The sequence below is a fragment of the Hydra viridissima genome, unplaced genomic scaffold (assembly GCF_058129835.1).
Source record: "Hydra viridissima isolate aposymbiotic clone 2 unplaced genomic scaffold, HvirCarnegie_v1 scaffold_11, whole genome shotgun sequence".
Classification (NCBI taxonomy): domain Eukaryota; kingdom Metazoa; phylum Cnidaria; class Hydrozoa; order Anthoathecata; family Hydridae; genus Hydra; species Hydra viridissima.
In genome coordinates, this window is record NW_028324310.1 from 14097501 (window position 1) to 14109587 (window position 12087).

At 28.5% G+C, this 12087-nt stretch overlaps 2 protein-coding genes across 2 annotated transcripts in view; both read left to right on the top strand.

Moving 5' to 3' along the window:
- LOC145191179 (ras-related protein Rab6-like) overlaps positions 1-3498 on the top strand; it is a 10744-nt gene extending 7246 nt beyond the window's left edge. The window contains exons 5-8 of the mRNA XM_090067151.1: positions 1-101; positions 813-924; positions 2736-2829; positions 3041-3498. The exon at positions 1-101 is cut by the window's left edge and continues 5 nt beyond it. Coding sequence (XP_089923277.1) covers positions 1-101; positions 813-924; positions 2736-2829; positions 3041-3169 — 436 coding nt within the window. The 3' untranslated portion in view covers positions 3170-3498. The remainder of the gene's footprint in view (positions 102-812; positions 925-2735; positions 2830-3040) is intronic.
- A 699-nt stretch (positions 3499-4197) lies between these two features.
- LOC145191020 (ubiquitin-like-conjugating enzyme ATG3) lies at positions 4198-9339 on the top strand. The gene is made up of 12 exons (XM_090067445.1): positions 4198-4333; positions 4560-4601; positions 4704-4753; positions 6908-6978; positions 7143-7291; positions 7567-7648; positions 7763-7797; positions 7877-8032; positions 8180-8227; positions 8347-8426; positions 8706-8774; positions 9062-9339. Exons 1-12 carry the CDS (start codon positions 4256-4258, stop codon positions 9141-9143), a joined length of 942 nt encoding a protein of 313 aa, XP_089923571.1. The 5' UTR covers positions 4198-4255; the 3' UTR covers positions 9144-9339.
- Positions 9340-12087: the final 2748 nt, after the last annotated feature.

Consider the following 12087-nt stretch of genomic DNA (forward strand, 5'->3'; position numbering starts at 1 on the left):
GTTACAGATTTGGGATACAGCTGGTCAGGAACGTTTTCGTAGTTTAATTCCAAGCTATATTCGTGATTCTTCAGCTGCCATCGTTGTGTATGACATCTCAAGTGTGTTTGAATTAAATGTTTTTAACAATTTTAATTTAAACAGTCAAAACAATTAATGTTCTTTAACTTAAAGTGTTTTTATTTAAAAATATTATGCATAATTAAAACCTTGATCAACATGGTTTGTTCGTCATTGTAGTATATTACTATATATATATATATAGTAATAAACTACAATGATGAACAAACCATGTTGATCTATAGTTTATTACTATTTATACTTCTCATAACTGCTTCCTAGTTTAATGTCTCTATTTTCAACTTGATTATGTCAAAAATCTTACAATTAATGAGAATCCTGTTGGCACTATGTAAATCAAACTCAGTCTTGATAATTAGGTGCAGATCAGTCTTTTTGAATCTTTGAATCCAGCAAATTGTAACAAAGATTTTTCTTTTATGGCAAGTTTTAATTGATCCAGTAAGCTATCTACAGCCAAGATGATTTTACCCTTCAAGTTTGCCTAAATCCTCTGCAAGTTTCTTTATTTGCATAAACCCTGTCTTTGAAAAATATTTAGCAAATGAATCTGAAAATGAAAAAAATTGAATGTTTTTTGATCTCAACTTTGAATTTTTCAGTGTTATCAGATCAGGATGTGAGGTGTATTTTACCATCTTTAATCTACTTGTTTATTTTAGTTCTTTATTTCTAGATTATTGATTCAGTTTTTTAAAATATTTTTTGAAAAGTTATATTTTACATTTTAGATACAAATTCTTTTGCTCAAGTGGACAAATGGATTGAAGATGTACAAGCAGAAAGAGGTGAAGATGTGGTGATAATGTTAGTTGGAAACAAAACAGATCTGACTGATAAGAGGTGTGTTATAGAGACATTTATCTTAAGTTTTATTTTCAAATAATTTTTAAATATATTTAAGTCATTCATTTTAAGACATAATTGTTGTTTGTTGGCCTTGCAGACAAAAATTAGTTAAAATCTACACATTTTAGATTTGTGTACTGATCAGTTAAAAAAAAGTAAATGGTTTAAATATTAATATTAATCCAGTCTCAAAACAACTTACATACAGCAAAAGGGAGCATCACCAAGTTAATTTTTTCACAATTGAGCTGTCTGGTAATTTAAGCTGTTCCATTGATTAACTACTGGCAACTGGCAAAATAGGTACATAAAGGTAGTTACTGCCAAATCTGGTGGTTATCAATCCAAGGTTCTTTCACAATTCAACAAAAACTGTCTTTGCGAATGAAGCAGGCTACATTCATGTCGACAGTTATCATTGAATCTGGTGGTAATCTATCCGAGGTTGTTTCTTCATATGCAACTGTAGATTGTTAAACATAGAATAGTAAGAGAAATAGCTACAAATATCTGCAATGACCAGAAACCACCAAAACTGTGCACCCTTTATTGAGATGGAAACTAAAACCTACTCTTTAAAATAATAGAGTCATTCAAGAGCACATGACTGTGGTTGTTGGCGATACATTACAATTAAAGCTCTTGGGAGTGCCAAGTTATTTCAATTTGTCAGATAATCATGTGGAGAAATAATTGCTGAGCTAGCTATGAAGCTAATAATCAAGCTATTGATATGGCATTTGATAGCACTAGCTCTAATACAAGACTATCTAACAGCGCCTTGCATTACTATACAAGATGAAACTGAAGCGTGCTGTTCTCTGGTCAGTTTGTTACCATCAGATTGGAGAAGTTCTTATGCCTCATGTGTTTAATTTTTTAAAGATAGAAGCACAAGATTGAGAATTATAAGGGATGTAATACCACATGACTCCTCTCACATAATTCCATTTTGCTCAGCTAATAATAGCCTACAAGTGCAACAGCTGTGTGCTGTGATGAAAGAAGGGATAATTCTTGCTGCTGAACATGTCAAGTTTCTATGAGATGTAAGCTCAAATTTCCATCATCCATTAACAATTCAATGTGTATCATCTATTAACAACTCAAATGTACATTATACAATATTAGTTACTTTGAAATAATGTTTCTTTTATTCTGAATGCAAGTTATTGTTGTGTTGTTTTTTCCCAAAAAAAACCATAAATTTGCTCCAATGGTCAGTGATAGCAATAACATTTTCCTCCCAAATGCTTCGTGGTGTATTTGAACAAGCTTCAGACCTTGAGTTTTTAGTATTTGCCAGTTTATTATAGCAAACATCTACTAAGACCATTACTAACATTCCTAATCAATTTATTCATCTAACCAACTTGTATAATTAGCAAAGCTACCATTAAAAATTACCAAAAAACACATGATCACCAAAATCAATCAACCAACAAATAAGTTTGTAAAAAGTTTTACCAGGGGGGAGGGGATCTCTAAATCAACTCTAATTTGAAAAATCACACAAGTTACGATTAATTTCATAGGAACACCTTGGAAAAACAGGTGGTTTAAAAATAAACAATTTTGTGCCCTACTGGTGGTGATGCACCCTATACAGCATCTGTCTTAATCTTTCTATAAATTTAACTAAATCTTTTTAGTCCCATCTGTTATAAATCTCAGGGTTTAAATGTTTCAAGAAATAGACATTTATATTTAATTATCTTGAGAAAATAAGTCCTTCAATTTGTGCTACTTCGCAAGTTGAAGAAAGGAATTCAACTTAAATGCTTTAAGTTATAGTTTACTTTTAGGCGAGTATCTATGGAGCAAGGTGAAAAAAAGGCAAAAGAACTTGGAGTCATATTTATTGAGAGTAGCGCTAAAACAGGACATAATGTTAAACAGGTTTCTTAAGTGTATTTTCAGTTTTAAGATTTTAAGTTTTAAGGTTTTTTACCTTTTGTGGTTGTTTCTTATAAATTTATTGCGTGATAATTTTAAAGAAGTATATGAAGGTTACTAATTGAAAACATAATTTCACCAGCCTTGCTGTTTTTTGAATAGATGTGATTTTTAACAAAATTGTTATCTAATAATGTTTACCATAATAATTTAGCTTTTCCGTCGAATCTCAGCTTCTCTACCTGGCATAGATGATAAAGAGGATGAAAAACCAAAAGAATTAGATAGTGTCATTCACCCATTAGTAGATAAACAAGATGAGGGTGGTTATTGTACATGTTGAGTTTTTATTGTATTTTACTTGTATTTTAAAATTCCATTCATGCATATGCCTACCACAAGTTTTTTTCATCATTAACATTTTCCTAGGTCTGTTTTTTCTTTTTTTTCTTCTGTTCTTAGCGATTTATCCTATTCTGTTGCTACACAACACCTTTTTATTCAGTATTTATGAGTCATTAAGATTTTATTGCCATTTCTTACTTCATGCAGAGTATGTTTATGTATATGTAAGTGTTATAATCTTATATACATTTTTTTATATTATAGTTTTATTAAACATATTTATAGGTGTAAATTACCTTTCAGATATAGCAAAAGTATTTTCATTCAAAATTTATTTGGGAGATTATAAAAAAAGGATCTAAAAGATTATAAAAAAATGTAAAAAGTTTTTTTTTTTTCAAAATCTTTTTATTTTAATTTTCTAATTTGATTTTTGTATCACACATTCATTGAAATTTATTTTTGTTGCAGTTTTTAAAATTATACTTTTGGATCCAAATTGTTTGATTTCTATAATATTTCTGGGTTTTAGTAATATGTATTGTTTTCTTCAATTTTATGTTCAGAAAATATTTTTTTTGTCTCAAATGTTTCTCTCTGAAAGAAGCATTTTAAAAATGTGATTCGTGGTCAAATGTATATCTTTGAGTTTTTTTAATTTTTATAAGCATGTTGAAAAATTTTTAATAATTTTTTTAATTCTGTTTTAAAAGTTGTATAAGAGTTCTTTTACTTATATATGTATCATATATGCATATAGTATTATATATATATATGCTTTTATATATAATTTATATTTTATATTAAAAGTATGAAATATAAAAAAAGTATAAAGTCGGTTTCTTTGATTTCTATTTTTCGTCACTATTAAGATAATTTTTTTTTGTGATAGTCATGATTAAAGATAATTCAGTTTGATTTTCAAAATAACATAAAATCCAAGAAAAAGATTTTTAAGAAAACACTGGAATAAAAAAAAAAAAAGATAGTGGATGAGATTGAAAAAAGATTTAATATTAACAATCTTATTTTTTACTAACTACAATTAAGATTGTTGTTATTGTAGTACTTAAGTAATTACATAATGTCATTGCAACACGCTTACAATACTGTTAAAAGCAAAGCACTGGGAGTGGCTGAAAGTTTGACACCAATATTAAAGGTAAAAAACTTTTATTTTATTGTAAAGATAATTAAAAAAAAAAAGATAAAGGAATTTCATAACTATGCAGATATTTTGACTTGAAAAGTAATGTGTTCAAATTATTAAAATCAGTTATAGAAATGCTTACTACTTTTATAATTCTCATTTGATAAAAAAGAAAGTAGTTCAGATTTAGATTAGCTTAATAGTTTTAGTTGTGTTTGATGCTTTCTTTTACCTTTAGGAATCAAAGTTTAGTGAAACCGGTGTCATTACGCCAGAAGAGGTAGATTTATTTTAAGCTTTTTTTCTTTTCTTACTGAAAAATTTTTTTTTCTTTTACTATATAAAAGGACTTTAATTTTCTTTCTTATTTTTATATTAATAGTTTGTTGCAGCTGGAGATTACTTAGTCCATCATTGCCCTACATGGCATTGGTATGTTTGTTTCTTTCAATTTTAAAACTTAAGTAGCTGTTGTTGTCTTCTGTGCTTTGTATCTGTAAAATTTACAGAATAGTTGTTATAAATAATTATTAAAAACTGCTTTACACATTACACGTCACCTTTACACATTACACGTCATCTTTACACATTACACTTCACCTTTATTGGAATGATAATTCATAGTAAAAAAGAAAAAAAAAACATAAAAATTTTACTATCTGGTTTCAAATAAACAAAAAAATAATAAAATTTTTTAGACTGATTAGAAAATTTGAGCATAAAAATGATTAATAAGTAATGATTTTCATGGTGTGGGAATTTTCCAAAGCATTCATGGTAAATCCATCATCTGCTACTAATGATCTCATTATACATTCAGCTAATATTTTGGTTTACATATGGAGGCAGTTCTTTTTTCTTTTTAAACAAATCTGGTGATGTATAAGTGGTCAGACAAATTTTAATTTTTCTACCTTAATTAAAGTTTTCTACCTAGTTAAATATACTGTCTTTTCAAAAATATCATGTGGTTTGATGCATATGTAAAAAAAGTACATGAAATGTTTATTTTATTATTTAAAAAAAATATTTAAAATGAGGTTAAATGCAGCAGAACAACAATTTTTTTAAAAGCATCTTGAAAATTTTTTTGTAAAAAAACCTAACATGAAAAATAGTGTAATTGTAAATCATTTCAAAAAAGAATTAATAGCTCATAATACAATCTATGATAACTTAAAAAGACTTGAAACTCATTCAGTCTTTTTCTGATAAAAAGTGCTTTGGTCATCTGATATCTTTGGCTAGAGAAAAGAAAGCCAAACTAAAGAGGCTTGTTAACATTTAAAATGGTGTCAGTCAGAGAAAATTGGGTCTTAAATTTGATGTAAATCAATTGACAATTGGTGGTCAATTTAAAAAATTAATATTCAATGCACAAAAAATGAAAAGACTTGCAAATATACTATTTAACACCAAATAAAAGTAAAGAAAAGAAGCAGAAAGTTAACCAGCTCTGTAATACAATATCACTTCTGGTAATCAATGATGAAAAATACTTATGTTTTGCAGGTGATAACATGTCTGGAAATTCTGAATACTACACAAACATCAAAGAAACATGCCCAGAAACTGTTCACTTTGTTAGGAAAAAAAAAATTTTTCAAAAAAAAGTATTAATGTGGATAGCCATATCTGACCATGGTATATATCCAAGCCATTGTTTTGTACTTCCAAGGCTGTACCAATCAAATACATCAATCTATATTAATGAATGTTTTTAAAAACAACTTCATTCATTCGTAAGTGAACTTTCATTCATTCATGGCAACTTTAATAATTTCTTTTGGCCAGATTCTCAGCAAGTTCTCATTACTCTAAAGAGTCTTTGAATGAGATGGATATATATATGTGAATTGAGTTGATAAAGAATCCAACCCACCAAATGTGCCTCAAGCATGATCAATTGAGAACTTTTGGGGACATTAGGCTCAAAAGGTTTGTGAGGTTGGATTTTTTACTCTCACTTATAAAAACGATGGAGTTTTTTTATATAAGAAATTGCTGATTTTTATTCAAAAATAAATACTTTATTTTAGAAAAAAATCATTATAGTTAATAATTATAGTTTTAATACTAATTATCTAAGTTTTTTTACTTGTAAATAATGTATTAAAGTTTTTTTTTCGTCCTATAACATGTCTCACCTGCAACATGGTGACCATTTCATTTGGTATTTCATACTGAAAATTACAATATCCTAATTTTTTTCCATCCAAATATTTCTGTTTTGTTACTAAGATTTTGTATGTGTGTATTTTTTCATTTGTAAAAATATAAAAATTGAATCACTTAAAAGTGATTAAATTCACTAAGTGATGTACCATTGCACAGGATCATCATAGTTGTGGATGCCATTTTTAAAAGATCCATACTCTACTACAACGTTTCTTCCATCCAGTTATTATGAAACCATTATAACTATGTGTATCTTTAAAATAAGTCACAAAAAAGTATGTGCTTCATTATATGGATATGTTGAAGACTTATTACTGATGTTGTTTAGTTTGCTGTTAAAAAGTCCACTATGCAAAAAATTTTCAAAACCACCCAAATTGAATTTTTTCCCATTCCCATTAAATTTAGGTCAGCAGGAGAAAGTTCTAAAAAGAAAAGTTACCTGCCTGATGATAAGCAGTTTTTGATGACAAAAAATGGTGATGTTTGTAACTTTTTTTTTATATGAAATCAATGTGCTCAATATTTTATATATGTAAAAAATTAAAGATAAAAAAAATTGTTTATGTTTTCTTTGTTTAAGATTCATGGAGTTGTATATTAAAGAGTGTAATACATTTCTTTACTCTGTTAAACTATATAGTACCCTGTTACAAACGCTGCTCGCAGATGGAATATATACTTGAGAATGAAGCTGTCATTGAAGAAAGCGATGGAGATGGTGGATGGGTAGATACTCACCATAATTTAGAACCTTCAAATAAAGACAGTAAGGATGAGGAAGAACTGCAGGTATCATTTTTAAACTTTTTAAAAGATGTATCTTTGCAAAAGATGTTTCTTTGCAACTTTTTTTAAACAAATTTGTCAATCATTAATCATTGTCAGCAATATTCTGAGCACCTGGTATCAAAACTTTGCAACCAATATTTAGAAGTAAAGGTTAAATAAAATAGCTTCTATGTTTTTGTTTTATATGTGTTTACTTGTTTTATAGGTATTTACTTTATATATATTTTCCTATTTTATAAGTATTTTCTTATTTAAAATGTATTTACTAAAAAAAGGCTGCTACTAATGCAACTGAAGATGACAGTGATGATGATAACAATGATGATGGTGATGATGATGATGCTATGGATATGGAAGGTGTTTTTTCTATTATCCTTTAAGAGTTAACACTTTTATGTTAATTTTTTTTATTATGACTGGTGGTCATAAAAAATGAGCTTTAGTATTCCATATAAATTTCTTTTCATTTAGCATTTGAAGAGTCTGGTATGTTGGAAGATGATTCTGTAAGTCTTTTTTAATTTTATGCAATTTAAATTTAACTAGCTGAATTTTTTTAAATAATATTTTTTCCTCTATTTCTAGGCAACTGTTTCCAGTGTGACACATAAAAATAAAGATATACTTCAAGAGGCTGCTAGCACTAAAAACGGCATTTTACAGACTAGAACTTATGATTTAAATATCACATATGATCGATATTACCAAACACCAAGGTTTTGGTTGTTTGGTTATGATGAGGTTAAGATTTTGTTCATGACAAGATAAAAAAAAAACTTTATATTTTAAAATTTTCTTACTTGATTTTGAATATTTTGTAAGTTTTTTCCATAATTTTTTTCCATTAGCTAGATGTGGTTGCTGTATAAAAGGTGTTTTCATTTTTAGAGCAGGAAGCCTCTCACAATTGAGCAGATGTATGATGATATAAGTCAGGTTGTTAATGAGATTGGCAACTTTATTAAGTATATAGGCAACATTAATAGTTTTTGGAAAAACAAAATATCAATTTAACATTTGTTTTAAATTTTTTGAACAAGCATCTTGATTTTTAGGATCATGTTAATAAAACTGTGACTTGTGAAGCGCATCCCCATTTGCCCCCTCCGCCCATGGCCTCTATTCACCCATGCAAGTAAGTCTAATCTTTTAACTTAAATCAATTTCCATTATAAAAAAAAGTTTATATATTCGCTCTTGCAATCATAATAAATCATTTTTACAAAGATAAGTAAGAATTTTTATTGACATCACAGCTTCCAATTCATTTTATTATCTTTATTACATCTATATTCGGATTCGGATTTTTAAAATAAACATGAAATTTTGCATGCAAGTATTCTAAATTTTATAAACATTAGTAATGTAAATGAAAGGTCTTCTTATTATGTGTTAATTAAACATTTCCTTTCAGGCATGCTGAGGTGATGAAGAAAATTATATCTACAGTGCAAGATGGCGGTGGCGAAGTTGGTGTGCATATGTATCATTTCAAGCTTATTGCTATGCGTAGCTCCTTTTTTTTTTTTTTTTTTTTTTTTTTCTATTATTCTTTCTTCATTATCACACTCATGCACATATACGGACGAACGTGTGACCCTGTATAATAGGATATTTCATTTATAGATTTAAAGTGTTCTGTTATGAATATTCATGTTTATTGTTTATTTTTGTTTGCTTATGTTGTTTTATTATCATTAAAACAAAACACTTTACTGACGTTGTACATGTGTATCGTTCTTGATTTGTTTTCTTTAACAGATTTTTCAGGTATTTACTGATATTCTTGAAATTTGTTCAAGCTGTCATTCCTACGATCGAGTATGATTACACGCGCAATTTTTCTATGTAGTATTTTACCCAAACAAATGTGTTCTTTCTAAATATCTATTTTCATAGTTTAAATATCAATATAGAGTAATAGGGTACGTTCTTTACGTTTTTATAAAGTATATAATCAAATGTAATGGATTGAATATTTTTTTTTGCAATTTTTGTTGTGTTTTTAAATTCACTCATAGAATTTGTTAAAATGATACCTGCGCTTTTCTCCTTGTCTTTTTTTCTTTTGAAGAAAATTGATGTTGTAAAAATATTAAGGTCTATTTATCGAGTTTAATGAAGTAATGCTTTTTATTTCACCATAAAATCAGTCGTGGCCAAACTATGATCATGTAAAGATCTAGAATTAAAAAATCAGTCATGGTAAACTATGATCATTTAAAGATCTAGAATCAAAAAATATGGAGTTTTAAAAAGCAATGTTGAAGTGGAAGAAAGTGCTCATTTCAGACACAATGACATTAAACGAACGAAACGAATGCAACTAACAGAACTTTGCGATTAATGTCTTACCTGTTCTCAGTTTTAAAAATTTTTTACTAGAAAAATTCCACATAAATGAAGATATTAAAGTTATAAAAAATGCTCTAGGATTTCATTTTAATGCAACATGGTTTTCCGCTTATCAGTAAAATCAAAAAAGAACCTAGAACTAAACCACCGTGTCAAAATTATGGACATAATACTGAGGCCTCAAAGTGCATCTATATTTGACAGACTTTTGACAAATTAAAATCTTTGCCAAGACAATCATAAGAAACTTACATCGAGATTAAATAAAATGAATAGATTTGTTTCAAAATTAATAAATTTATACAGCTATTCACGAAAGTTTAAACGATTGCAGAATTTTTATCAAGTATGTTTGGTTTTTGTTTAATAAAGAAAAACTGTAAAATGATATGGACTTAATTTTTTTTATTTATTAAAGAAAAAGTAATTAGCTTTAAAATGAATATGAACATGTTATAAAAATTTTAATATTTAGTTAGAAAAAAGCTATTACAAAAAATCTTATAGGAAAAATAAGAAGCACAAAAGTTTAAACGAATTGCAACATTCGAACAAAAAATGAAAAAAAAAAGCGAAATTAATATTTGAAGTGTCCTCCTTTGTTTTTATAGCAAAGATAAACTCGTTTATGCATTGATTCAACTAATTTCATGCACATCACGCGAGGTACCTTCAGCCAGTACTCATTCAAAAGTTGCTTTAAATGCTGAGTTGATTGAATTTCATGGTATGCCAGTTGATTGTCGATCCAAGACCAAATATTTTCGATTGGATTGAGATCTGGTGATCCAGGGCATCACATTGAACTTTTTTTTCAAAAAATATTCTTTAATTGAGTGAGCTGTGTGAGCTGAAGCCCCGTCTTGTTGAAAGATGAATTGCTTGCTTCTGCCATACAAGTGTCTGATTGATGGAACTAAATACGTTTCCAATGTGTTCTTGTAAGTGTATTGATTAATTCATCCTTCGAACAGCTCACAGAAGCCTATACCTTTGTGAGAAAAACATCACCAGATGCCAACCAAACCTCCACCGCCTTGTCGACGATGTTGTAAAAACCTGTCTGAATATTTCTCAGTTGCAAATCTTTTGACATAGATTCTTTCCTTGCGGTTTACAACTTGAAAGTTAGCTTCATCACTCCAAATAACTTTTGCCCACTGTTCTACAGACCAGTCCAGCCTTTCTTTGGACCACACTCGTCGTTTACGTTTATCCGTGATTGAAAGAATAGGTTTTTTAGCAGCTATGTACTTTCCAATAACTTTGTCCAACTATGTTCGTCTCACGAGCTCTCTGCTAACTTTTGGATTATTTTTTGACTCATTGAAGATTTGTACTAGCTTTTTGTAGTTGAGTCTGGGGTTTTCTCTGCTCATTCTGAATATACCATTTTTGTCACGGTTGCTGAGTTTGGATGGTCTCCCAGTACGCGGCATGTCGGAGACATCCTTGGTAAGTTCCCAGGTTTTGATGGTTTTTCTAACGCAATATTCAGAAATGTTAAGTATTTTGCCTATTTGAACGTTTGTGTGATTTTTTGTCCGCGCCATACCAATAACTTGCCATTTGATGTCACTAGAAACTGATTTTCGACCCATTTGCACGCAATTGAAATTAATTTGAAATTCACAATATTTTAAGTTGATTTTTAATGAACTAAAAGCTGCCTGATGATGTTGTGATGAATTTTTTGATTGAAAAACTACTCAATTATTTGCTAATTAATTGATAAATTCGCTGCGAAAAAAAATTTCGCAGTGGATTTATCAAATAATTTGCAAATAATTGATCCTAAATAAAATCGTTTAAACTTTTGTGAAACCTCTTAATTTGTATCACCTACCTTTTAATGAAATTTCGGAGTAAACGGTAATGAGTCAAAACCCACTTTTTTTTATTCTATTAACAAATAACCTATTTACCAAATTGGAAAAATAATTATTTTGATATCTATTTCCGTTAGATTTTTATTCAAGAAAAACCGAAGATTAGATTTGAAAATTCTGCAATCGTTTAAACTTTCGTGAATAGCTGTAATAGCATTTATGCATATTTAGTATATCACCTTATCCCTAGTTTAAAATGTAAGATTGAATTTTATAACATCTTTTGAACTGCAATTGGATCCAGTGCCGTCTTAACGCATAGACAAGTAGACTGCAGCCTGAGGCCTTAAAAACTTTTAAAAATTCCTGATAAAATTTCTAGAATTCTTTTGTCATAAAAACTCGATTCATTTTGTGTAATTCTAAGTTAATAAAAAAGCAGCATTAAAAAATCCAAAGCACTTTAAGTTTAAAATCTAGCTATTTTCCTAATAAATTGATCACTGACTATGAAGATGGATAAAAACGAGCAAAATCGGGAAGCGAGCAATCATTTTCAAATTTGGATCTTATCAAAATTTGTTTCGCAAGTTAACAAAAAATAAACTACCT